At 38.7% G+C, this 27,927-nt stretch overlaps 2 protein-coding genes across 4 annotated transcripts in view; one reads left to right on the top strand and one right to left on the bottom strand.

Moving 5' to 3' along the window:
- The window catches only part of TPP2 (tripeptidyl peptidase 2), a 48,945-nt gene extending 31,092 nt beyond the window's left edge, over positions 1–17,853 (top strand). Inside the window, exons 24-30 of one of the 3 annotated variants that reach the window (XM_088527334.1) lie at positions 222–260; positions 5,936–6,087; positions 6,223–6,319; positions 7,237–7,367; positions 8,708–8,912; positions 16,607–16,726; positions 16,947–17,853. In XM_088527334.1, the coding sequence (XP_088383460.1) occupies positions 222–260; positions 5,936–6,087; positions 6,223–6,319; positions 7,237–7,367; positions 8,708–8,912; positions 16,607–16,726; positions 16,947–17,036 (834 nt within the window). In that variant the 3' untranslated portion in view covers positions 17,037–17,853. Of the gene's footprint in view, positions 1–221; positions 261–5,935; positions 6,088–6,222; positions 6,320–7,236; positions 7,379–8,707; positions 8,913–16,606; positions 16,727–16,946 lie in introns of those variants that run through there. The other 2 variants (XM_088527335.1, XM_088527336.1) reach the window with 2 other exon arrangements.
- A 326-nt stretch (positions 17,854–18,179) lies between these two features.
- METTL21C (methyltransferase 21C, AARS1 lysine) lies at positions 18,180–22,315 on the bottom strand. Its single transcript, XM_010214112.2, has 4 exons — positions 22,155–22,315; positions 20,903–21,045; positions 18,837–18,954; positions 18,180–18,574 (listed from the first exon to the last, which is right to left on the bottom strand). Exons 1-4 carry the CDS (start codon positions 22,303–22,305, stop codon positions 18,180–18,182), a joined length of 807 nt encoding a protein of 268 aa, XP_010212414.2. The 5' UTR covers positions 22,306–22,315.
- Positions 22,316–27,927: the final 5,612 nt, after the last annotated feature.

Raw genomic sequence — 27,927 nt, 5'->3', positions numbered from 1 at the left:
ACAACACTTGCTTGTTTTACAGGAACAAGAGACTGTATACACCATAATGCATTGTTTTATTGACTTAAAATCTGAAAGAGCATGCTTTAAGAGCATGTTTGATCATAACAGTTTAATTTAAAAACCTGTAGGTTGGAAATATAACCGTAACTGTACGGAGAAGGTGTCTCCATCCTGTGGTGTGTGCATGTTTTCTTACAGTATGTTATTCTAACTCCCAGGGGCAGTCTGCAGCAAAGCGACAAGGAAAATTTAAAAAGGTACTGAATTGCCAGTTTTTGAAAAAGATATACTTAAGTCTTTTTTTGCATATGATTTAAATTTGTCTACCGGTATTAATGTCTGCCTCATCTATCTCCCTAGTCTTGGGTTATTTGCTTCAGCACCTTAAGCGTGTCTACTGGTAGAATGACAAAACACTTCTGTAATATAAAGTTAATTCAGAAACATAAACATTTGAGTACTTGTGCAATAGCTTCATAAAAATGCATGTGGTGATTAGTGCTCTGTAACTTTTCTTTTTATAAAATACTTGAGAATCTCCACTGTCTCTTGTCAGAGCTTCTGTAGGGAATGTTTCTAGCTGTTTCATTCTTCTGCAAATGAAGAACTGAAACTGAACCTGACATTTTGGTATATACCTAGATATTTGATTCTATATCAAAACTGCTGAATTGGGAATTGGCTGCCATCATAGTAATAGAAAATATATTGTCATAAACTCTCATTTTATCACTCATTTTTAGGAGTGATGGAGTTGACGGGAAAGCCTCTTAGATCCTGCTTTAACTCTTACTTGAACTGAATATAGCTCACTGCAAGCTATTGTGGACTAAATGTATCTGTTCATACTGGTGGTAGAATTCACAAAAAATATCTTGTAGTGTGTGTAAAATTACGTCAATTTTGTGGGGGGAGAAAAGTGAGCGACCTTAACACAGTAATGTTTAATGTTTTCTCAGATTCTTACATTAGCTATTATAGTATGCTGCTCTGAGATGGAGACTGAAAACGTCTGTGCGCGTTTTTTTTTTTTTTTTCTTTCTTCTTTTGGTGTCTTTGTTTTTGTTTGGTTAGAACTATTTCTATAGGCTGCCATTTATTGGGCTGCTATTTTGTTTTTTCTGGCTTTCTTCATTTGAGGTTATTTTTACATTCTTTTATTTCCAAGATGTGTTTTTTTGGATTGGCAAGCAAACTGAGTCATGATTTGCGTTAGAAATACAACACAGGAATCATGAATAACAAAATAAGAGATTAGTGCAATAAAATAGTAAGTAAGCTGGTAACTGAGGCTTTGTTTGCTACCTTTGTTTGATCTTGATGTAATATCTAAATGGGAGCATAGTTGTGCATTAAAACCCTTTTTATATAGCCTGTTTCCTCTATTTTATTTTTATACCGTGTATAAAGTAGTGCAGATCACTTTCAGAAACTTTCAGAAATATTTTAAAACGTTTTCTGGGCAGGGTATAATGTTTTCACTAAGTGAACCTGTGATAAGGGAGGTAATGTTAACATTTGAATATTTTAATTTAATCTGCAGATGAAAAACCTCTTGCATACATCCAGAAGGTCAGATTTCCTCCAGTTTTTAGATCAGAACCTTTTGAGATCTGAGCACTATGCTTGCTTAAGTCAAAATAAAAGTTCCTTTTCTGAATACTTCCACCTTTTTAAGAGACATCATCCTATTAAGCAATGGATAAATAAAACATGCTATCTCAGAACATTGATCCATAAGAACTTAATTATGGTTCTTTCTAAGACTGCAAATCTGCAGGCTTCATAGTTGACAGGTTTTGAACATTCACCCTGTTCTCTTAAAATATGCATGCATTGCAGAATTATATTTTCATGCTGGAAAACATTTAGCCCTCTGTGAGCTGTTCAGTCAAGATGCACACAGATCTTTCTTCTCTCATTTTGCGGACACGTCCTGCTCCTCTTGCAAGGGATGTTTTAGGGATGGGCTTTGCTGTGATATTGGCGACTCACCTAGGGAAAATGCCTGCCTCCCTCATCCCCCAGATAGGTTACATCTACATGCATGACACCATCAAAAAATGAGGGTGGTCTTTTCTGGCAGTTTGAAAATACTTTTTATTTTGTATAAAAGCAGAGTTATGCTAGGAAATAGCAGCCTAGCTTTTCCAAAAGAAGACTTTTAATGGTTTTTATAACCAAACAAGAAAGTTAATTGGCTTTTTTCCGCAGGTTAAGTGGGGTCTTTATCTCACTAACCACATAGAGCAGGGTTGTCCACCCAAGAGCTACTGATAGCTCTTTTTGCCTTCTCTGCTCTGCCTGAAGCAAGGAATGGACTGTGTAGATATTAGACCCCATTCCAAGCTCCAAGAGGAAACGCATTGGGTGACTTCCTTTAGGCATTAGCTAGTCTTATGCTCCCCTTTTTAAGCAGTGACCTTTAAAATGAGGATGACCTGTGTGTGTCTGATTAAATTTTGTATAAAGTTTGCAGGTGACTTTGAGGAGTTGTATTATTTTCAATTAAATAAGGTTAGTGCCATAGAAATAGTGTTAAACAAATTGTTTGCAAGGTAAAGTAGTTGCAATTCTCTTAACCACAGTCTGCCATGGGCATACATGGTATTTAGTAAATGGAAAATGGGGTAAGGGAAGCATTCCTTTAAGGAGCTTATTGCTGTGCTTAGTTTTGCTGTGGAATTCTTTAAAGAAGGAATAAAGATGGTTCATATGTTTTTTCTACATAAAGTATCAGAGATTGAATTATAGGACAAAAATTCACATCTAAATATTTAAGGAAATGTAAGAGAGTATTTAAGCTTTTAATGAAGCTCTTTTAAGAGCTGACTGTTTTGAGGGCTCCTGGTGTGTGTCGAGTCTGTAGTTCTGGTAAAAGCAAAGCTACTGAGGCAACAGCAGAGCGCTAGCAGGGTCGTTGCCATGATACAAGCAGACTGAATTTGAATTAAAAACTGCCTAAACTGCAGTAAACGGCTTTACTGAGTTGTAAATAGTAGCCTTTTTTTCCCCTATGTTTAATGTTCAGTGTAAACAGTGCAGCTTACTGAGCACAGTATGTTGACATTCACTCAGGCCTAGCCATCTCTGCCCATGAGAGTGGCAGTTCCCGTTGCCAGTCCACGTTAGAAGAGGTTTCCATCACCTGCTGGATGTTGCTTAGCGTAGCCTCGTGCTCAGGCTTGCTGGAACAGCTGTGCTGGCAAACATGAAGTGATTTCGGTAACTGACCGCACGTCAATTCATACAGTCTAGTGAAAGTATTGTCATTAGGCATTGCAGCAGGGAACTTGCTGCTGTCATTAGCTCACTGAAATTTTAATCAGTGGTATTTTAGCCATCTCGAATAGCAGGCACAGCACTACTTTTAAGAAAAAAAGCTGGCTTTAAGTTATGTGTTAAAGCCAACTAGCTACCTTAGCTTGCGGAAGGGATGTATAGGAAACTGATGGCCCCTAGTCTTTCCTATAAATCCGGGAATATAAGTATACTGAGGAACAGACCTTTCTTTGTCATGTGAATACTCTTCAGAAATCCTTGGTGTCTGCAAGCATTTCACATTTTCGAGGTGTTTGAGCCTCTTATTTTCCTGCTCAAGGAAATTTCTTCAGGTTATTTCAGAAGAGACTTTTCAGAAAAAGGCTTGAGGAGGGGATGGTGCAGAAATTGGTATCTTGATACTCTTTTGCCTCTTTGTCATTTGAAAAGCAGTGGAATTCATTACTACGGGAAGAGAAATTCTGTTTTACTGTAAAGGCAATGACAGTGTCCTTCTGGGATCTTCTGGTGGCTAAGGAATTGCAAGGACTTACATAACTAATGCTAGTGATCACATATGGAGTGATGAAAATAATGCAGAAGCCTGATGTCTGTTTTACAGTCTTGTGGTAGTTTAGTAAAATGCATGTGGGCAATTATTTCTCTTTAAAATTGATGCCTTTGGAGAAGGGAATGGCTACTGGAACCCATTCTGTACGGTGCTTTTTCTGGTGGGATGCAGGAAGAGGCTGCATTTCTACGGTTTTCAATGAACTCCTTTGGAGAAAGAAAGGTGCCAGAATTTGAAGTTCATGGTTGTCCTTTTAATGATCATTGCTTGCACTGCTTGCAGAACCTCATGGGAACGTATCTGGCTGGGAGAACTGTGATGTGTTACTGCTTGTTGATGACCTAGGTGTGCAGCATAAGTGTCTTGAATGTAAATGCTCATCCACATAGTTCTTTTTGAGAAAGACACTGATATCAGTAAAGGAGTTATTTAAAACCCGCCTTAAACTGCTCATTCAGAGTTTCTTACCTAAACATGTTTGATTTGCCCTTACAAACTGCATCTTGCTTTGTACTTCTCTAATGGCCATGGCAAGCGCCTGTGCCATTTTCCTGACTTCTGCATTTTCCACTGCCTGCCTCAGTGACCCCTTTTGTCATACACTGGCCTAGCTGTTGCCAAAGTCTTATTTAGATGTCCTCATTGGTCGTGTGCTTCTTCACATGCACACCTAAAAAGTCGTTCCTGTGATGGCTGTGTTTTAAGTTCCATTACTTCTACACTGAACTGTTTTAAAAAAATAGCTGTTAACCAAAACCCATGATATTTAAAGGTACACTTGTAACTACATGTTAAATAACTGGAAGAATTGTTCAAAGGAAAAGTGATGTCACTTTGTCTTAACCAATATATTCAGTAGTCTTTGGCAAGCTGCTGTTCAACTTGAACTGTCAGTTCAAATAAAGATTTTGGGCATCACTGTTCTCGAGTAGGTTCCGAGTTGTGGTGGTAGGGATTATTGTTTCAAGATTATGTTGAGAAGTTACTAATCACCTTTTTACTCACTACTTAAGTATCTAAAATATCATGTACAAGATCTCATTTTAGTACAACGCTAAATTGATTTATGGGAAATACATTCATGCATATAATACAGATTTGAATTGTTGACATGAAGAATTAGATTACTGCATAAGTTGAGCAGCAAACACTAGTTTTGAGTGTTATAACGGACATATGCTATAAGGAGAATTTAAGTGCAAGAAATCTTTTCTGTGAAATAGCTTATATAAAATAATAGGGCATGTTCCCTGAGTATTTGTAGAGGACTTTGTTGAAAAATCACAAAATTGACCGCAAGGAATAACAAAAAATTGCCCAGCAGTTGTTTATATTAGAAACAATGAGTGAAAAGGAATGCTGGCTAAATTCCAAGTTTATATGTAAATTATCTTAGGAAATGGGATTTAGAGCACAAACTGAGATCAATTAAATTTTTTATTCCAAACATAACTTTTTCATGCTAATTGCTGGATAGTGTAGCATGAAGTCAAATTATAGTAGTATTCCTGTATAGAGTTTTCAAAAAAAAACCCACTGTTATTCTGTGTACTTAATTTAAATACAAATGATGTTGGAAAGGGTGCAGCAGCAAACAGGGAAGCAGTTGCCTGGATGTGCCAGCTAATTCGGTAGGCTCGTGGAAGAAATAACTGTCTGAGTGGCAATGTACCTGTGTATCTTATGGCAAATTCGTGTTTATGTTACCATTACTTTATCTTTAGAATTCAGTCTACTTCATTCACTTGTTTATTTCCAGACTTCAAAGGATAGGGTCTTTAACTGATTTTATTCCTTCACCTCTTAACCAATTTTTTTGCTTTTCTTAGATCAACATCTCTCTCTCTGATGCCGTTAAGTATATTACATAAAATTATCTGAATACATAAACATCAAACTGGGATTTAATTTTTCTTCTCTTATACTGTAGTAATACAATTTCTGAATTCATAACACTAATGCTCTTCCTCTCAGAATCCTTATTCAGTGTCTTTGTAGTTCAGAGTAGTTGCCTGCCATAATTTAGCCTTTTTTTAAAGCATCAGAAAAGTATGCTGTATCCTGCTCAGCTGCTCAGTGTGTGTTTCTTCCCACTTCCAGGATGTTCTTACTGTTCATTATCATCTGATACCATCACCATCGAAGAGTAAAAATGGCAGCAAGGAGAAAGAAAGAGAACCAGAAAAAGAAAAAGATGTAAAAGAAGAATTTGCTGAAGCTTTAAGAGACCTAAAGATACAGTGGATGACTAAGTATGTCTCCTGCCATAGTTGTACAATTCTGAAGTAGTGGTAGAAAAAAAACATAATAGATGTCGTTGTTTAGTGTTAGGACAAAAATGTGAAACACTAACTTTAGAATCTGTACTTCCATGTTATGTCTTCTAGGCTGGATACCATTGATGTGTTCAATGAGTTGAAAGAAGCCTTTCCTAATCATCTTCCATTGTATGTTGCAAGACTTCATCAGCTGGATTCTGAAAAGGTTATTTACCTTTTTAACACTAAAGAATTGTCTAATTACATCTGTTCAGCCTGAACAACTGAATCTGAATATTTTTCCTTCATTTTTTTCATAAACATTTTGTCTTAAAGTGACAAAAAATTAATAAATAGATTGACAGTGATGTAGTTGGCTGCCTTCCTAACTGGCAGTGATTTGTTTTCCTGAGAGTATTTGGGGGGAAAAAAAAAAAAAAAAAAGAAAGTATTTCTGCATATAGTATTTCTGCATCTTTACTCCTTTTTCAGTTGAGCTATGCTGTGAGCTTCCTTAGTGCTTTAGACCACAGCAGTGCTGTTCAAAGGGGGGATACCCAAGGCACACACATGTCCTGTCCTGCTCCTCTGCTGGGGACTGCTTGTAGCATAACTGCTTGGACAGCTGAGGGCAGTAACTCCTTCTGCTGGCACAGCTCAGTACACCATCTGGCACTGTTCTCAAAAACGAGCATCATGAACCATTAAAACCAGCCTATCTCTGTGTGTGGTGCTGTTTTTTAAACTGGAGGATAAACAGCTTCATGTGTATGTCAGTAGTTTGATTTTTTTTTTTCTACGCTTGATTCTTTCTTGATTCTTTTGCACTCATTTCCAAAAAAACAGTGACTGCTACCAGTGTTTCTAAAGATAAATTCATCCTGAGGTGTTTTTTCTTTTTGTAAAATCTTTGTTTTACATGTTAACTTCTCATATTTTCAGTAAAACTCACCACAGATGTGAAATATTAATGTAGACTTCTAATCAGTTGTTTTCTGCCAGAAGTTGGAGGAAGTGAAGAAAAGGGCATGTTGGATTACCTTGTGTTGTTTCTGCCTACCTTTGCAGTTATCCTAGTAGAATTGAGTGTGGTGATTTTTTTCTATTGATAACACTTTTTTTTATCCCTTTTTCTTTTTGTAGGAACGAATGAAAAGACTTGAGGAAATTGTTGAAGCTGCAAATACTGTAATATCTCGTATAGATCAGACAGCGTTAGCAGTTTATTTTGCTATGAAGACTGATCCCAGACCCGATGCAACTACTATAAAAAAGTACCTACCCAGTAAATATTTTTTCTTGCATCCTATTTCTGTAATCTATACATTTTGTGTCAGCTTATAAAAATTTAAATGACTGTATCTTTCCGAATAACTTCTGTTAGTTTGGGCACAGGCAGTTTCAAACTTGATTACAGGACCATTTGGTTCTATTATGTATGCAGAATACAGGAACACAGAAAATTAGAAACCCTCTGGTGCTTTTTTCCTTTATTTGCTTAAAAACACCAAATAAAGTTAATAAGGATGACTTCAGAATTTAATATCCCACTTTGCTGATATATTTAAGTTTGTGTCTAACTTGATATTTAGTCAGAGGGATCACTAAAACTAAATAGAGCTGTTTATTCAGATTGCTACCTGCATCTTCAAAATAGTTTGTAACACTTTTAATATGGATTTGGAGATAAAATTGGCAGCTGTCTTGGAAGTAACTGCTTTAAAAAGTGTTTATTTGTGAAAGGTATGGTGACCATGCTTGCATTTTAGATTATTTTTCATACTTTCCCTCCCCCCGACCATGGTTCTAGATTTTTCCTCTGAAGTATCATCTTTAGAGCAATATATTTTGGTATTTTGAAGGTGATGACCTAGCCTGGAGAATGGATTGTGGACTTTGTGGCGTTTCATGTTGTACTGTTTTAGTCACAAAAACAAGCAAGAAATCAGATTAGGCACATAGAAGGGGAAATACACACTGGTTAATTACATTAGGTAAAACATTAGATTACAATTGTGTAACTAGTCTGTCTGTTCTAGCTATTCAGAATATTCATCTGCTTTTCAGTTAGTGGTTTAAAAATGAAGCTGTCACCTAATAAATTTCATTCTAAACATTTCTAAGTAAGTTGACCCATTAGATCATGTGGTTGAATTTAATATCTGAAATTGAAAACCAAATTAAATGGTGGTATAACTGTATGCAATTCCTTTGAAGTCAGCAGAATTGTATCTGCTTATGTTAGTGCTGGATTTGACTCTCTAATGCCAGGAACTGTAAAGCTGTATTGCTAGATGCTGGCCTATTCAGTTTTAGAATCTTGAGTTGCCCTTTCCTTAAGATAACAAAGGCATTTCAGACTTCTGAGAATCACTTCTCTAATTATAGCTTCTGCAATTAGTTCTTTACAATTAGTTTAAGCAATTATAAACAACTTTGTTCTGAAAATGATGTTCATGGGCTTATTTTCATTGTGTGTGATAACTACTGTTATCATTTTAATTAAAACTCAGTAAAGCAGAGTAAAACAAATTCTGTTCTTATTGATGTGTCTGCAGTAGGGCCTTAATTTTCATGATTTTTTTGCTTCCCTCTTTCCACCGCCCCCTTCCAGTGAAATGGAAAAACAGAAGACTACTTTAGTGGATGCTCTTTGTAGGAAAGGAAGTGCACTGGCTGACCAGCTGCTGCACCTGCAGGCCCAAGACGGGGCTGCTTCCAGTGACGCAGAAGGGAAAGAGGGGGATGAGACCTGCTCGGAGGCGCTGACGGAGACGTTCTGGGAAACAACAAAATGGACTGATCTTTTTGACAGCAAGGTAAGAAAGCAGATTGGTGTTTGCTTTCGTCCTTTGCATGGTGGGTTTTTTGATGGTCTCTCCCAGAATTATGCACTGCCTTCGTATGCACTGCCTCTTACATCCCTCCCTCTACTCTTTCATGCTCTCCCCATGTGTTGTGCTTCCTTAATGACCTTTCTCCACAGAGGTCTTGCCAAGCCTGTGGGAAACCCATCTCTGTGCATGTGAATGTAGAGGTAAAGGGAAGGGTATAGAACAGTACCAGACTTCTGTGGAAAAGCTGCTTGCTTTATTGAATTGCTTCTTTCTGTACCTTTCAGGAAATGTTTTTGATTAACCTCTGCGGTGTTCTTGCTGCACACAGAAATGTGCAGCATCCCCACTCTGTTCAGTCCTGCATTCTGTAGCCTCTTCTACACTATGGACAAGAGAAGTTTTGTGTTTTGCTGTCAGTAATGTCTGTAGAGGTAAAGGAAGAAATACTTGGCAATAACTGCAATTATAAATGTATTAGCACAGAGTTCCCTGTTATTTCAAGTTTCTGACTGCCTCATTCGTGATGAATGACTTTTTTTTTTTTTTTGGTCTACCATAACTTAAGTTTTTGATTTACAGTTGGTTACTTTGCTTGGTTAACACTGCGTATTGGTTGCATTTTTAGTGGAAGATAAAAGTGACCGATGTGTGTGTTTATTTCAGTTAAATTGCCAAAGTACTTCAGACTCTAAAAAAAATAAAAATGACTTAATTTTCTTGATAATATTCTTTCTGGTAATAACTGGTTCTTTAGCTAGAGGCCTGACGCAAGAATAGTGGTGGTTGCTACCCTCCTTATTTCTTTTAATGTATATAGTCTTGTACACATTTTTTGAGTGTTCCTCTCAATCTAAAATTGCCTATAGTAACCTGTGTAGCAGATTTTGTGCTCTAATCAGATAATGTGTCACATTCCTTCTATATCTGTCTGTAAATACAATATTGTGGTCCAGTAGAGTGTTTATGCGATGTTATGCTTCTGTCACCTTGTTTTTAAGGCTGATAGGAATGTTTTTGTTGGAAAAGCTGCCAGTATAGACATCCTGTATGAGATTTATCGCCCTTTGTTATGTCTGTCTTAAGAGTGCCAGGAATCACTATTTCTTATGTTTAAGTGCTGTGGGGCTGGAATGAGTAACTTGTTTGAATCAAACAGATTCAGAGGTTTTAACGTGTGCCTCTTTGGTGGCCTTAACTATAGATTTCTCTAGGAATGTGTTCAAGTTTGGCTACGAAATTGGATGCTCCTGTACTGGGAAACTGTTACATGACCTTATAACCTTACAGGGCTTATTGGCCTCTTAATGCTATTTAATAAGGAAACCACTTCCATCCTGTTCATGCCAGGTGTTTGTCTGCCTTTTTCTCTTGGGATTTTTCTTCTTAGTGAGGAGTATATGTTGTTAATCAAATTAAAAGCTAAACAGATTGAGAATGCTTTCTGTCAAAGAATGTTCTAGAGCATTTTTCGTTTGTTTTGGTAAGCTGAGGGCTCCTGAAACTAGAGCCATTCTTTATATTGCTGCATCCTCATGATCCCTGAGATATGTTTTCATTCTTTTTCTGCAACCTGTCTGACCTCTCCCCATCCATGGCTTCACACTTACTCTCCTGGCCCATGTACAGGTTCTCTTCCTGTGGTTTCTTGTTGCCATATTGCCCTATGTTGATACATTTGCAATTGTGAGTATCCCTGGGACCGTATGGGCCTCTAAACTGCTAAAGGGACTGAAGTCTCTGAGGAACAAGGAGCGGCTGAGAGACCTGGGTCCATCCAGCCTGTGGAAGAGAGGGCTCAAGGGGTTTGTGCCCGGGTGTTTAAACGCCTGGTGGAGACGCAAAGAAGATGGAGCCAGACTCTTCTTACTGGTGTCCAGTGACAGGCCATGGGCACACATTGAAGTTGGAAGCTCTCTCTGAAAACGAGGAAACACTTTTTTACTGTAAAGCAGTGGAACAGGTTGCCCCGAGAGTGAGTCCTGAGAACCCTCCCGGGCTCTGGCCTGAGCAGCCTGCTGTAGGCGACCCCGCTGCGAGCTGGGCCCTTGCACCAGGCTGCCCCAGGAGTCCCTTCCGAGCCCGACCCTGCTGCCTTCCTGTGGCGGCTCAGCAAGGAACCTGCGTGGAGCTCGTCCTTGTGCTCCCTGTGCAGGTAGCCAGCACATAGCCAGGTCAGGGAGCCTGGAGCGACAAGTTTGCTAAGTAAAGTAAAATAAAACAGCCTCATGTGGGTGAAGGTCACATGTTGAGCGTTCCTTCTCACCTGCCCAGGGGTATGTTCAGCACTCCCCAGCACCTGTATATAGGGTGAAATAGAAGTAGAAGTTGAAAGCTGCTTTTTACAATAGTCTTGTAACTGTTGGTGCTTAGCTTTTTAATTTTTCCCATTTGACTTTTAAGCTCTCCCATGATGTAAGCTCTTTGAAAATAGAATTTTGCTTTGAACTAAAATAATGTTGTATAAAGAAAGAGTTCCCTGGCAAACAGATTTAGTGAATTCCCCTGGCTCTAATCCTTTATTATTCTTCATTACTTCCTAGAAGTTTCATATATTTTATTCACTGTTTCTTTTCAATTACTTATGGATGTCAGGTCTATCTAGCAGTTTCCGTCACAAGAAGCTGCATTTAGCAATTCCACAATTCAGATCAGCTGTTTCAGGTGTTATATTACGATTTTCAGGCAGTGACAAGCTGTTTGTGTGCAGTTAGTCTCACAAGCACGTGCATATAGTGATGATCTGACAGGGCTTTATTGTAGCTTGTAAGAGAGCCACTCTAAAGTGGCCAAGACTACGATGTGCCCTAACACAGAAAAGTAGTGGGGAAAAAAAAATACAATTATATGCCTGCTCTGTTTGTTGTAAGCTGTGAGAACAGTGATGCCTGTGCGTCATGGGCTGTTTTTCTTAAAAAATGAAATATTTTGCAGTTTCTTCATTTCGTGAACCTCTTTCATACTCTATCTTGTGTTCAAGCATAGCCATGGCTGTCTGGTTGATACTCACCCATTCTTTTTTTTTAGAATGTTTCACAAATTTTGCAAGTGGATTTGTGCCTAGAACTTCGTCAGGCTTCTCTGTCAGTGGACATTAATGTCTTCTGCTATAGGGAGACTCATAGGACATTTTAAATAGCTGGTCTTCCTCCTTCATAACTTCATCTAGCTTGTTGAAAGCAACAGTTCTTGAAGTTTCCAGGCCAGTGTTAAATATAATAAGCTTTTTTGCTTTTTATTAAAAGCAAAAATTGAGTATCGTAGTACAAATGGTTGCATTTTCGAGATCTGTTAAGGAAAAATTTGAAGCTTTGAACTCGGGAGCCTCCTTCTTCAGATGATTGGGTTCCTTCAGCAGGAAGTTTAATGAACAATGTTGACCATCTTAATTTTGTAAAATACATTTAAAGTTTCTAAGGAGGTTATGTCTGAGCAATAACCAAGTCTTTTTGCTTAGGTAAAGGAACGAGCATTCATGCTGTTAATATTTTTTTTAGCCCAGCTGCATTGCGCTTGGCAAAAAAAAGAATTTGCTAAAAGGCAAAAAGAAAAAAAAAAAAATCTGCTCTAATCGTGTTTGTGTGATGATACTGGACTGTAGAGTAGACCACGTTGCCTGAATGTCCCTCAACCGAGAGCCCCCCGCGCGGCAGGGAGGGCCGCAGCGGCGCAGGTAAAGTTTGTCAGGTAACAGTAACTAAAAAGCTAAGTGAATTTTCGGAAGCAGAGATGGTGTTTTATTCCGTGCTTTTCCTGGTGATGCATTTTCCTAGTGATGCGGGGAAATCTGTCCCCGCTTTGCTTTTGCTCACCCTCTAGTAGACCCAACAGTATCCTGGGTTTCGTTGTCTGCTGCAGTCATGTTACCTGTTTTGCCACAGGACATTTCTTAAGGGGCTTTGAACTGCTCTTTTCCACTGAAGTACCAAGCCTGCTGTCACAGTGTAGCAAGCACATAGGGAAGTTGGTAGTGGCCCTCACAGAAAGTACATCTCTTCACAGTCCAGCTCTTCTATTTAAATCACTTGTGTCCGAAGGTTTGTTTTAAAGCATATAAAAGGAAATATTTACATCCCCTGTAAACTCTAGCCAACCCAGACTCTGTTCAGTAAATATTTCTTTGATTATGCTAACTCATTCATAATTGCACTTAGAAGTTTTAGTAATGGCATATAAATTGTACTTTCTTGTTGTTGTTTTAACCAGAATATAGCTTTAAAATTTGTAGGCTAAGATCTCCAATTTCATAGGAAACTTCTGTAGAAGAGAGTAGAAGGATGTTGTTTTAATTTTGTTACTGGGGGTGTTTCCTCTGTAGAGTTTAAAACTTTTTTTTTTTTTTTAAGCCCCTGATCTTTGAGATGGCTTAAATTGAGGTTGCAAAAATGCAAAAATCTGCATTTAAAAATAAGTAAACAAATGAAAGATATGGATCTTCCACTACTGTTGTTAGCCTAGTCTTCATATTACTGTCCACACTGTGTCAGATGCAGCTGTCAAATTCGGTCTATTCCAGCTGATCATACTCAGTCACTGCCAAAAACTGCAAGATATTTGATTCCCTTAGCTCCCTTCCCTCTCTTGATTTTTTTTTTTTTCCCTCCTCTTTAGGAATATTGCTCTATATAAACTAGTAGATAGAGGAGAGAGGCAGTGTAGATAGTTAAACTTTGGTTTATTGCCATAAATATCTATGAACCTGAAGAAATTCTCTTTTTGGTAAATACAAAAAAAAGTCCTTACCTAGTGACTTTATCTATAGATTATACAACATAACCTATTATTTTAGTTATCTGTAAATAAGGATGCATTTTAAGCAGCCGTTGAAATGATGATGTAATGATTATGCAAGTTTGTTTTCCTTTATATAGAAATCCTCTTGACTAGAATGCTGGAAGTGTTTTGTTGGATCTGTTGGATTAGTGTTGCTGGGTAAATGTTTTTTGAAGTGTTTTCAGACTTTAAAATATTTTAATTTTGTAGATATCTTAAGATATATCATTTAAGAACTTTATCATCATAAATAGATTATGTAGACACCTGAGTTATCAGTATCGTCAGTGACAAGTTGGATGGCTGAGTAGCGGCCAGCGTTGTGGTCTGGCTCTTGGTGTAGTTATTTTTACAAGTCTTTAGTGGGAAATTCACCATCTAGCAGCACTTACCTGGTGTCCTAGAAAGAGGTGTATATATATATTTTTAATACCTTTTACTTACAGAACTTTGGCCAACTTATAGTCCATATTGCTGTTCCTTTAAGGGACGGTTTATTTATTGAAATTAGGAACTATCATCATGTACTTAGAATATATTTCAGCTAATTCTTTCATCTATCAACTGCTTTTAGATGACACAGATTGTTTATCTGCTTTTGTTAAGTAATGAGAACAGCAGCTGTTTCTGTTGCATCTTAATAGAACTTCAGATCACTACTTGTTTATAAGTATCAAGGAATCACCATCTTCAGTGATATTGTAAAGCTTGTAACGTTTTAATTATAAGGCGTAATTTTACCAATATGTGCTCAAGTTAAACTATAATGTGATCTAAACCCTTTCTTTGATTGTAAACCTGTTCTGATCCTAAAGCATCTCAATCATTAGTTCTGTGAACTAATGAAATTTTAATGAACTAAAATAAATTTTAGTAGTTCTGTAGTAGTAGTTTACTACTAATGAACTAATAGTAGATAACGAGTTAACTAATGAGTTATTGAACTTTTAGTAGTTTTACTTAACATGTATATAGCTGATAGTTTTTCCAACATTAAAACAGAAATTATCATGTATTATTACGAACTCATGGAAAATTGAATCAACCTCTTTGGTCTGGCAAATTTTTTGTTTTTCTGTTAGAAGTACCCAGCTTTTTACTTAGCCAGAGCAAGGGTGTTTCGTAAAATGCTTTGTTTTTTTGCTACAAAAACTCTAGGGAGCCCTGTTACGAAAGACTTGGTGTCAAGTGGCTTTCCTGCTGCCCTTATCACTGATGTTCTGTAGCCATTCAAAACTTACAGGGTCAGGTAAGAGCTTTCTTCATAGAGCAGTGGCATTACTTCTGGTTAGCCTCCCGTATGTTGTATATGCTGAGAGCTCCAGTACATCTTCCATTTAATTTTTGTTTTGCTTTTGTGATTCTGTCATCTTTTACAGAAGGGATCATTTTAAGTATAGTTTAACCAGCTAAATCTGCTAATGGATCCACTGAGCAGTTGGTCAAAAGTGTTTGCTAATGGTTTTGTGTGTTGTCTTTTTTGTTTGTTTTTCCTGGAGAATATCCAAAATATTTGGATTCAGTGCAGCATGCAGAATATTTTTCCAATAGCAATACTTGGAAAATCTGTATGTGGATGGTGCTGTATGCTCATTGTTGCATATATGTGAGTGTGCTTAAACTAGCAAAATTCAGTATTCAAAACCTCTAGCAGCTTAAGTAAATACTTGAAAAGAACAAAGTAAGTACTCAAAGACAGAATGAGAATGGGGTGAGTGATTGGACTATATTTCAGAGATTGAAAATTACATCTTTTAGTTTTTGCAGCATCAGGATCTTAGTTTTCTTAATGTTTATATAGTTACAAAATGCTTACAGTTAATGCAAAATACTTATTTCTGGTTATCTTTGGGGTGTTTTTTGTTGGCTTTGACTAGTGGGGTGTTTTTACTGAGTGCCGTTGAAGATTTTGTTGTTATTTTTTATTGGAGGAGTCAGAAGGAAAAACATTGTACTGAGAGGAAGTAAATAGCAAACTAATGCCAGACTTCACGAAAGTTTGGCCAACAGAAACATTGTGAGCCATTTTGCCATATTTCATTATCTTTGACTTGCATCACTCTTCAGTTATTGCTTTTTGTGGTTGTATAAAAGAAGACTATATGAAACTTAATGCTTTGAGCACTAGTATTTAGTGCTTTTAACTGGTGAAGTAGCATAATTAAGTAAATTATCAAGTATCTCATAATACTTTGAACACTGGCAGTCTTCAGTTGTTTTATATTATCACTTACATTGCATATGAAAAAGTAGACACATTGATTCTGCATGTTAGTTATAACATTGACCTATGTGGTCTTTCCTAACTAATATTATCAAGAGGAAGTTTTTTTTTTTATAATCTGTTCTTAATGAATTATCAGGATTAAGAAAGTGACCAAACCTGAGGCTTCTCTTCGTGCATACCTCATGCTGGCTTCATTGCTTGTTTATACTTATGTGCGTATCTCCATGTGTGTGTCTGTATATACAATCATTCACTGTGTATTTTCACATTCATTTCTGCAGTAAGTTTGTGATTTCTTGCGAATCAAACCTTACAATCGTGTGTCTGATTTTGTGAGCCAAAGGTATAACTGCCTGCTTTCTGATTTTTATATACCAAACTAACTTCTAGAGATTAAAGTTCAAGGAAGCTAGAAATATATTTGAATGGGGACATATCTATTATATAAGATGTTCTGAAGTCAGATTTGTGAAGTCAGAAATAAGCTCTAGGATGTTCATGTTTATAGCTGCTACTGTGAGTCATCAGTTTTACTACAGAAATACCCTGCAAGCCAACTTGTGTAAATGTTTTGCTTTGTTTGAATTACTTCTGCTACCTAAACAGACTTTGTTACTGGTTAAGCCTTATAAGATTCAAATATTTTAAAGTCTAATTTGTTCTTGTTTACACATTGTAGGTTTTGACCTTTGCCTATAAGCATGCGTTGGTAAACAAAATGTATGGGAGAGGCCTCAAGTTTGCAACAAAACTTGCTGAAGAGAAGCCAACGAAGGACAACTTGAAAAACTGCATTCAGGTGAGGTTTATTTGTTCAAATGAAAGACCGGAGATTAGGTAGGGCTCTACGATTTGCCTTTGTGGGTTAAACGTATCAAAGATCTCTGGTCTGTTGTCTTTCTGATGATAGTTTTCTTTAAGGCAGTGACCTCAGTATGTTGTTCCTTAGGAGGCTTTGGATTAAGAGAGTAAGGCTTAAAGAAAGCTTCTAATGCTTTTTATGTTTTCTTTTTCCTCAGCTCATGAAGTTACTTGGATGGACTCACTGTGCAACTTTCACTGAAAACTGGCTTCCTGTCATGTATCCACCTGATTATTGTGTATTCTAGAAAACCAACAATTGTAAACTTCAAAGTGATTTTATATGGGCAGGATATGAAAAGCTAAGTTTGACTTTTTATTGGAACGCATGTTTTCATTACTGAATGCTGATTATTAAATTGTGTGTATTTATCGGTAAAGGCACCTGGGTACAGCTTAATACCTGTGAACTGAACTCCTGACATCAGGGAGTTTCCTTAGTGTGCATCCCATTGCTGGCAATGGATGTGCCAGAACTGCCAACACCAAGGATTTGAGATTAGGCTGAGAAGGCTTATTGCATGCAAGTTAGGTTCTTAACTGTTAATTTTAACTGTAAACCTGTAAAAGCTCTGTATTTTTTACAGTAAACAATTTTAACATGTTTAATCTTAATTTCATTTTCAATTGTATGAAGGCCTTAAAGCTACATCAAGCGTAGCTAAAATCTTATTTATTAGACTGTAGTAATGGGACATCATTACCTGAATTGTTTGCAACGGTTTACATTTTTTTTTTAACGAAAAATTCAACCTCTCAAATGGTCACAATGTGTAACTCAATTGCTGATGCATAGGTGCTCTTGTATATCTTCATTTTGGAGTGATTTCAGGCAGACTCAATCTGTGTGAAGTTGTGTATCAGGACAGGCTGATACGTGTATAAAAGTGCCAGACAGTTAAATCCTAATCAGGTATTGTAAAGCTATACATATATGTTTAATAATGTTTAAAATGTAAAACACGGCAGAATAAATGTGCAAAACTGAAGATCAAAAAACACCATGTGCACTCTGATACTTAAAAAAATTTTATAATTAATAAAAACAAATAATAAAGCTGAAAATTGTCTTGGTTTCTCCAAGAGTATGTGACACCTGTTGAAAGAAAATGCCTTACAAACACGAGAAGATTCAGTGCTTTCTGATAACGTCTTGCTACTAACTGTCTCTACCAACATTGTCCCTTCAGTGGTGTGAAATGGGTCTGTTTGAACACATTACATGTACAAACTCAAGGCATTGATATATCATTTGTCTTGCCTTTTTCATATTTTAGTGAAAAACTAAAAACTGTACAGACAAGAATGCGCTATAGTTGCATTGTAATGCTATAAAACATTCCAAACTGCAAGATGCTGCCAGTAAATTAAAATAAGCAGTTGTTTTTGCTTCAGTTCTTTCTCATAGTGGCTTTAAGCAGCTTGACATTTGATTCTGGAAATTCTGCCAGCAGGGTTGTGTCGAATATATTGCTAACCTTTTCCAAAAACTCGTAGTCTGTACTGAATCTGAACTTATTTGCCCATAACAAGACTGTTCCTGGCTGACAAAAATACGTCATTGTTGCTAGCAGGGCTTCCAGGGCTGTGTGGTGGTACACGACGTCGCTCGCCAGGACGAAATCGTAGCGGTAAGTTGATACAGGGAAGTCTTCGCTCAGGCCTTCTCCCCATACCAGCTTTCTCACTTCAGGTTTGTGCGTATTCATGTCTTTGGTGTTTTTTGAGATATTAAATGAAAGATTTTCAAGAACTTCAGGCAAATCAGTAGCTGTAACATAAGCGCCTGAAGAAGAAATGGACTTGTTTTAATTCATAGGTATGTATAGACGTAGGAATATCCACATATATAACTTACTGCTGCTTCCTTCCCCCCAGTTAATAATAAGGATAGTTACTTCCTTAACAGAATTTACTTTTTAAAATGAGAGTTGCTTTATAATAAAAGACGAAAGTCTTGATTACAACTGTTCATTCATTGTCTTAAAATGATAATATATGTAGTTCATCTTTCAGAAAAAATCCAAAAGGAATTGGAATTTACTAACCCAAGATGCAGGCCACAATAGAAACCAAGCCTGTTCCAGCACCAATTTCCAAAACTTTTTTGTCTTTGAGGTTGAATCGTTCTTGATTTGATTCCAGATACTGAGATAAAGCCAGTGCCTGAAAAGTTAACACACACCCAAAAAGGTATCAATTAGGTAAGTTGCACGAGAGTTCATGTAAGGGTGTTTGTATGTGTTTATGTATACAGTGAAAAACACCGAGGGCTGTAACATGTAACCAGCGTATGGGAAGAAAAAATGTCCTTTGAGGAGGGTTTTTTTTTTTTTTTTAATGTAACTTTTATTTTCTAGATTGGTGGGACTGGGGTTTTACTACTCTTGTCTGTGTACTTCTTGATTCCTCTGATAAACTGACTGTATTTGGATATGTACACAGTCAACACATTAGGCTTAATGCAAAAAGCAGTGTTGTGACAGTATTCTTTTATTAGATTTATTGATTATTATGTTCAGGAAACAGCAGAGACTTTCTGAAAACTGATTTTGGCAGGGGATGTTAATACATTTGAAAGGGGAATGTTAAATTGATATTTACTGAGATATTAAGGTAGTCAACACTACCTGTCTGTCAGTATTAGAATACACGTCACACATTTTTACCACAATGTGAAGGGAACAGGAGAAGTTCTTATAAGGTCTTTGTAAAGAACTTATCAGTAGAACATAAATTAGCTCTTCATAAACGATATAAACAGATGCTGAAGAAATTAAATTCCTGTTTTTGCTTCTCAAGAGTTGACATGCTGTTACTGCTTTAACTCTTGGGCTTTGCACTGAGCACCTGCTCTAAGAAAGCTGACAACTAATGAATCACCAGTCCAATTGTGCACCCTCTAGGTTTTCTTGGAAACATTTACTGTCCACATTCTGACACCTGATTAGTTTGAGAACTGATGATCTGACACTTCAAAATAAAACCACTCATACACTGTTTCTTTATTGTTTTGAAATAGTCTGCAATTTTCTGTGGCTTTTTTTCCCAGTGAGTATTGTGGATCTGAAAAAGTCTGAAATGCCAGTGTAAATGTTCTGAATCTTAAATCTGAAATGGTAATTTTTATAACTTCTGAGGGAAGAGAAGCTAAAATTACAGAAGTGTTTTTTGAGTCCACATAAAACTCTTCTTACAAGTTCTTACAAGTCTGTTTGCAAGTACAGTTTTCCATATAAAGACTTTAGATAACATGTTTATATGGGGGAACTCACATTCTCTTTTTGTAATCCTATGTCCAACTTCAGATATGTAAATTCCAGGTACTGAATTGCCTGTTCAGAAGTGTCCATCTTGCATAAAGGGACCCCAGGTCTTAGTTTAAATGCATAGATTAGAAGCCAAAAAAATCCTTCCTTAGGTTATCTTCAGCTATGGAAATAGGGTTGGTTTTTTGTTTGTGTTTTTTTTTTTTTTTCTCTTTTTTTGGGGGCGGGCGGGGATTGGATATTTAGCAAGGTTTATCCACTAACAAACTGATTATGGATCATCTAGGGTAACATAGCTGTCCTTATTCTGCTGCTTTCATATGGAAACTGCATACATAGAAACTATGGAATAAAAGCATAGAAGAAAACATTCTGTAAGGATCTTACAAACCTGAGGTTTGTTTTGGGATGTGCACAGTTTCATCCAACAGGGAAGGTAGTCCAGTAACATGTTTTTCACATGGCAAAATACCTAAGACCAGTGGTTGGACTCAATAAGCTGGACACTTCCTGATCTTTGCTTTCTTGGTATTAATTAAATTTACATGTTCAACAGCTAGCAAGTTTGTTTTTTGGGAGGGAGTAGGTCTTTAGGTGGAAAGGGGCACATAATTTTTGAAAGAATTTACCTTTTGCTCACTATAATATCCCAGACTTCTTTAGGCACAAAGGTCAAATTAGCATCAGTCAGCGCTTTCTGTCAAAGTACTTCACAAGTCCTTTCTGCATAGGGAAACCTTAGTCAGAAGTATTATCTAAAATAACTTCTAAAATACGTGTACACCGTAGTCAGGATGTATTCTTATATGGCATTAGCTTTCTGCATTGCCTTATCAAATACTTACACCCGGCCACACCACGGCTCCAAAGTGCTCTATCGATTCTTGAATGACGATCTGGTGGCCCGCGTAAGTGTAGTGTTCCTTATCAAAGTAGTGGGAAATTTTGGGAACCCAGTTCTGTAGTATTTTAAGAGTCACGGGTGAATCTGTGGGAGAAAGGAAGAAATCAGTTTTATATGCATAAACGTGTGTGTTTCATTATGCAACTTGTTAACAAGCTAAGACATATTTCTATGTAATTCACAAGTGTATGTACATGTCTATAATCCACAAATACAGGATATAGGAAGGGCCAGGGGAAAAGCTTGTTGGGTTGCTGGCCTCAGGGTGAGTTGCTGTTCAAGGGGGTCAGTGTGGCCTGGGGAGCCCAAGGAGCCGGGGTCCTTTCCTGCCCTGCTGAACATCTACATGGACAATCTGCAGGTGGAAGTAAGCCCGGGTCAAGGATCTGCCCATTCACATCTATAGCTCTGCTAGCGAGTCTTTCAGGCACAAGTTATCTTAGTTTAGGATATGCCATAGTTTATACTATGCTGTGGCATACCACAGGTGTACAGTAGTTCTCATTTGTGGGAAAATTAATCCCACTGGAAATTTTGGGTTGCCTGTTCAATATTGGAAAAAACTCTCCTTGTGTTTTGAATTTATAACTGAAGATGAGGATTTTCAAATTGCTGTCGTCAGCATGGTATCTTACTGTAGCTTCTTACGAACTCTGAAATGTGACTGCAGCATCCTGGGCAGAACAGCCACCAGCACTAACCCCAAATGTCCTTGGACCTTCTAACTGCAGGTAGTTCTGAAACCCTTCAGGATTATCCTCCTCAGAACAAATAACTGACGCTTCAACTCATGTAATGTATCAGTACGTCACAATATTAGGAAGTTCAGCTCTGGCTCGCATGGTTTTTAATCGATGCTGACCTAGGATCATTGATAGGCGTCCGAGCAACTTAGCTTGTGCTGAAACTTGTAGTGCTACAACTTCAGCAGTGCCAGCCCAGTAATCGCATACTGTAACGATAGCCGTGATTGTAATTGGGAAATAATCCTTAGATGGCTGCATAAAAAACGTCTCTTTAAAAGTAGTCTTAACTATGAAGATGGGATGCTTTTTAATCTAATTAATAAAAACATATGAAGAAATGGCGAAAAAATAGATTTCACCATAATGAAAATTTAAGATCGGTAAACTAAAGAGTAGGTACGAAAGACAGCATGACGTAGCAGTTGCAGTATTTAAATTGGATTAAACCTGAGTTGGCTTCTGCTGTTGATGCATGTTCAGAGCCACGAGTGCAGTTTTCAGGGTCATATTGGTCTTCACAGGTTTCTTCCTCCTCCGTTTGGCAGTCTGCTGCTCTCCCGGTTTTGTTGAGGAAGGGTGACTGCTGTGTGGAGATCATAGCAAGAGAGCTGAAATGGAAGGGGAAAAAGTTAATGAAGTAAATGCTTAAGGACAGTCAGTTTGCATAAGATGCCATTATCAGAAGGGAAAGTGATAGTTTTCTTTTTTTTTTTTTTTTTCTTTTTAGGTTGATAGCTTAAAAGAATAGGAAACCATCATAAGAGGGTAGCCTCCCTAATCCTGTGGAAACGATTGCAATTACTGTGTTGTTTATTTGAACTTCCAATTGTACTGCTGCATTTCCCCAGCTACGTGGACAATACAAACTTACCCCAATATCACTAAATCAATCGGAAAACTTTCTTGGGACTGAAGTAGCCCCTGAAAACTATTTTGTCTCTTTCCAGGTGGGGCTTTGTTTTGTTTTGTTAGTTTGTTTTGGTTTGGGCCATATAAACAACCATTTTTCCAAAACAGCCTCAGGACTCGGCTTTCCAGTGGTAAAGCGAGGTGACTGTCTGCAGCCAATATTTGCTGTGGTTTTGTCTTTTCCGAAGGTCCTTTCCACCCGTGATGATTCTGCGCTTGAGCCGATGGCGCAGCGCGGGCCGCGTCGCTCCTCGGGTTTGGCGCGGCGCAGGCCGCGTCGCTCCTCAGGTTTGGCGCGGCCTGGAGGTAGTTTTTTAAAGAGCTTAGTAACTGCTGACTTGTGCGGGTGATTTACGGGCGCGCGTGATCCCGACACTGTCGCGGTTCTGCTGCTACCCGATACGTTCCTCATTGCGGCCCCGTTTGAGGCAAGGGCCAGGCCTGCGCCCTGGCTCCGGCAGCGCGGAGCGCTGCCCCGCGCTCGCTCCCCAGTGCGGCGCAGCGCCTCGGCGCCGGCTCCTGCGGGGCTAACTTATAAAGTAAACTGGCCCCAGCGTTTTTCACACCCCCCACCCTGTGGCTATTACACTTTCTGTATAATTCAAGGAGTGATGAAGATAGAGACTGAACGCGATGTCACAGCTGCAGTATTTCCTGGCACATGGATGAAGGCATCTCTCTTATTTCTCCTTTTTTTTTTTTTTTTTCCTCCTGTTTGCGAAGAGTCCTGTCTTCTTAAAAGCAAAAGTAGTTTCCATGTCAATCTCTCATTTTCAAAAATATACCCTGACTTCTCAGCAGCAGTGCTGCTTTTTCATGCCTGAAGCTAGAACCACAGCCTGCCCTTGTTTTAATTATTTAGGAAATCTGGGAGGGGGAAAAAATATATTAACTTTTTTTGTATTTGACAACACACATAATAAGAAGAAAGAAATCTGCAAGAAATAGCGGTTTTTACAGCCAGAGGGGGGGGGGGAAAAAAAAAAAAAAAAACCTTGAGGCCTCAGTCTGCTGAAAATTTTCTCTTTATGCAAAAAACTACATTTTCAAAGGCTTTTTTTACTGTGGCAATAAGGCTCTTGTAGCTTGACATCTCTTACTTAAATGAAAGCCTAATCTTGAAAAAAGAGAGCAGACTGAAGCTTCACATTATCCAGTACTCTTATGTAGAAACTAGGAAGACTTGTTCAATTATTAAACTATTAAATTTGTCAGGATTAGTGACGAGTGATCCTTTCATGCTTAAATGAGTTATCACTGCAGCAGGTCACAATTTCAGTTGTCTGCGTGCAGCAGCAAGCACCACAAAATATCTTAGAAAACACCTTTCGTAAATATAAATTTGTTAAGGAGTGTTAAGGACTTGCAGTAAAAAAGTTTCTGTTGTCAGCAAAATACCTAATAAAATTGGTGTTCTGATGAGATCTACTGAATGAACGATAACAGTTTAGGTTGATTTATAGTTAAAATTAGCTATGTTACATTTTTCAAAATATTTTTTTTAATGCCTTCTCTTTGCTTTTTGACCTTTGAGGTCTTCTAAAGGAAGTTCCACGTAAATGTTCATAAGAACAGTCAGTTTTTATTAAAACCCTTTTGAAAGTGTCAGGAGGTCTAGGAAACACCTGCCGTGGCTGCACCGATGCTGGGGATCTGTGTGATTCTGTATCCATCAGCTGCCCGAGTTAGATGGGGAGGTAACGGTTACGTTTTCCTTCTGGGCTTGCACATCACTAGCACGCTGGGCTTCTTAAAAAAGTATAAAAGAAGCAAGTCTACTACAATAAATATTAATAAGATATTTCGTAAGCTGGTGTAAAAACAAGTGTTTCTTTCTAGTCGCGCAGTCTAGGACAGACTTAATCCTTGATGATTCAGGCGTATTAGCGTCTGCCTTGGTGATGCTCGCTCCCGTGCTGCTGAGTTCAGGCGGTACCGCGCAGCTGCAGCCGCACTGAGCAAAGCAGCTGCAGGTGGGCGGTGGTTTCGTCGTTGCGTATCCTGCGACCCACGCGGTGCAGCAGCTCCTGTGCCCTCGGGATCGCACACAGGCTAAGGGCTGGTTAGTCGGCAGCAAGCAGAGGCCGGGTTAGTGCAGCACTCGTGCAGCAGTTACCTGTTGTGGCCGAGGCCGCTGGGCATTCCCTGCCGGAGGATGCCCGCGCCAGAGGTTTTTATACGGGCTGCACCTGGAAGGAATAATTCTCCGCTCCAGCCAGTAGGATTGCAGGCTATTTAGAGCAGCATTACCAGGCAGCGCTCTAAGAACTTACTGTGTTACACTCAACTCTTTCACGTTTGCAGCGCGAAGCGAAGCTGCTCTTCGGCTTCCAAGTCCCGAGCGTAGCAGCCTTCTGCTTGCTCAATGGGTTTTGGGGAGATGGAGCGTTCCCTGCCTTGGTGCCGCCACCTGCGCTCCCGACCCAAAGGAGCTACTTAGAGTGGGCGCAGAAGCAACGCGTGTGGCCGCTTGGCAGCGGCCCAAGCTCAGAGGAAAGTTCACGGGGTGCCCAAGAGCCTCCTGCCAGCGAAAGGTCAGGTCACCCTGCGCCCTCTGATCTGAGCCTCCGGTGCTCGCCCGCGGTGACTCACAAAGAGTGCGGGGAACTGCCAGTACTGAGGAAGCGACGGCTTCCCCATGATCCTGAGGGCAGCCCATGCCGGCGGGAGCTACGTTATTCTCCACGAAAAGAGGCGCTATGCGCGCGACGAGCACGCTTCCCTGTGGGAATCCTGTTACCGACTTGCTTCAAAGCACCAACGGGTGTTCGGGAGGGGGAGCGGAGATTAAAAAAAGAAAGAAAAAGAAATGCATTTTAAAAGATTGCATTTTTTTGTATGCGTTTTAAGAATTTGAGAATTATGTGTATTAACCACTTTGCTGTGCTTCTCACCTCTGCTTTTATTCTTGAAAAAGATTTCTTAAAAAGAATTTCAGCCAGTTAGTGGAAAATTTTAGAGAGGACTTTTGAAGTTCAGAGCCCATTCCCGTCTTTCTATGCACATCATAGGTTACATATGCACAGCCCTGGTAATATATTGTCCGCAATGCTAAAGAAAAAAAAAAACTACACACCTCTCTCCTCTCATTACTGCTCCGTATTTCACTCAGTAGCCACTGGGTGTCTCCAGTAGTCATTCCAAGTATATGAAACAGCTGGGTTCTCATTCAAATGGCCAGTTTCTTTTTTCTCTGAAATTTAATGTTTAAAAGACCCTTTGTTGACGCTTAGGACCAAATACTGAGATATTACTGTGTTAAGTCGGTATCTTAAACATTGCTTGTGATTCCTCCGTGTTTCACAGACCCATCTGATTTCGCAAGCGGTCAATGAGCAGTCCCTGAGCTAGGTCAGTGGCCATAATTAGACGAGAGTAGATAGATTGCAGCATGAATGATTGTCCTAGTCCTTTTAACTTATTTGTATTTTTTGGCCTGAACTTTTCAGCAGGTATTGTCCAGATTTTCAAATTTTCTGGATTTGTCACTGGGAATGAATGTAGCTCAGACTACTACTATTGCTGCAGTCCTGTCTGAACTATGGCAATGTCATGGACAGTGAACATAAATGCTTTATTTTTCAAAAAATATAAGCAGATGAGAATTGGTCTAAATTTAAAACAAAAGTACCTCTAGTGTTAACAGTAACAAGTTAAATGAGTGCAGGATGTGAAATCCTTAAGACTTTAATTGGAGGGTTTTAAAGAATAGGTATGAAAATATTAGTAAGGTCTTTTCTGAGCACATAAGAAGCCTGCCAGATCTCTGCCAAAAGAAGGTAGAGGTAGAGCAAACAAGTTAAAGGAATTTCCCACCATGCAATATTCATACATCTGAATGCTTTTGGGGGGAAAAATCATATCAAAAGTCTCAAAGTGAAGAGTTAGAAGATCTTGGAAGAATAAAATGAAGAGTCACAAGTTCAGGGCCACTCATGGTAATTACCTGCTATGAACCAGGGTAGGGTACCCACTGCTTAAAGCAGCATCTATGCCAGAGCAGTGGAAATGGTGTGCATTTCTTTCTGCATAAACTGTATTTTTAGAGGGCTGCTGCAGGGATCTAGAGAACGATGGGCCCGTAAGTCTGACATTCGACCAGGGCTTGCCAGTGCTAGGGAAACTGATAGGAACAATAGTGTAGGTGCTAGTTAATAAACATGGCCCAGTGTGGAAAAGGAAAAAGAATCTTTCAAATCTTTCAAAAGCATCAACAAGTTTGTAGATCAGAGTCCTCTAGTTAATGTAACATATCTCATTTTTATACACTTTTGATAAGGTTGTACATGAAAGATTCTTAGTGAAACTATGAGCAGTGGAGGGTTTTTTATTAATAACAAACTGATGAAAGCAAAAAAGAACAAGTTAAAAGCAAAAGATAGGCAATGGTCAGGTTTACAATGTAATTAAGTCCCTTGGGGGCTGTGCTATCAAGCATATTCCCAAAAGATATGAAAGGTAGTGTGGTGGCAATGATGTATTCAGGATGGTGAAAATAAAATTAAGCTGGAGAGTTCCAAAAGGTTCCCTGAGGCTATGAGAAGTAATAATATGAAAAATGAAACTGGGAGTTGACGAGTATCATGTAATATACAGGACAGGCTCTAACTTAGGAAAGCAGTAACACTTAATATATAGCACTGGAGTCAGCTAAATAAAAATATCCTTCGAAAGCACGCCAGAAATCAAAAAAGGACTACAGGGTTTTGTAAGTAAAGAATAAAACAGGAAGGTGGTTGTGTCAGTGTAGGGATTTGCAGTGTGTCTCCTGTTTGTAGCGTGCCACTCCAGAAGTTCTTGACTCAACCATTCAGGGTCTCAGCCTTCCTGCAGGATTTGCTGGTCGTGTTTGGTGGCCTGTTGAATGACTGAGGAGGAGATGATGGACTTCCAGGTCTAGAACAGATGCTCTTCTTTTATTGCTCCGGGGACCTGTTGAACTTCTCTGGAAGTCGCAGGCGTGTTTGCATTCTCCAGATTGCAGGACTTCTTCGCTGCCATCAGCAGCCAGCTAAATGTTTTGAACATGGTGTTGACAGGGCCTGTGCTGTTTGTTGAAGCTGGACAACTGTAAGGTGAAAGTGGTGCCAGGTTAGCATCTTCTGGGTTGCTTTTCCATTCTTACAGCCCTGGGAATGGATCTGCATTCAGATGGGCCACATCTCCAGCTTATAGTCACCAATATTTAAAAAAACACCACTGGCCACCTTAATCGGTGCTGGCTAAAGATGCGGACTGTGACTCCCAAACCAAGCCTGTTGTTTTTAAAATGAAAAACTCTATCCTTGATACAGGCCTTTCACTCACTATC

This window comes from Tinamus guttatus, unplaced genomic scaffold (assembly GCF_059628265.1).
Source record: "Tinamus guttatus ecotype Peru unplaced genomic scaffold, ASM5962826v1 Tinamus_guttatus_pri_ptg000281l, whole genome shotgun sequence".
NCBI classification, from domain to species: domain Eukaryota; kingdom Metazoa; phylum Chordata; class Aves; order Tinamiformes; family Tinamidae; genus Tinamus; species Tinamus guttatus.
The sequence above is the reverse complement of the archived record's forward strand: the minus strand, read 5'-3'. Positions and strand labels throughout refer to the sequence as shown.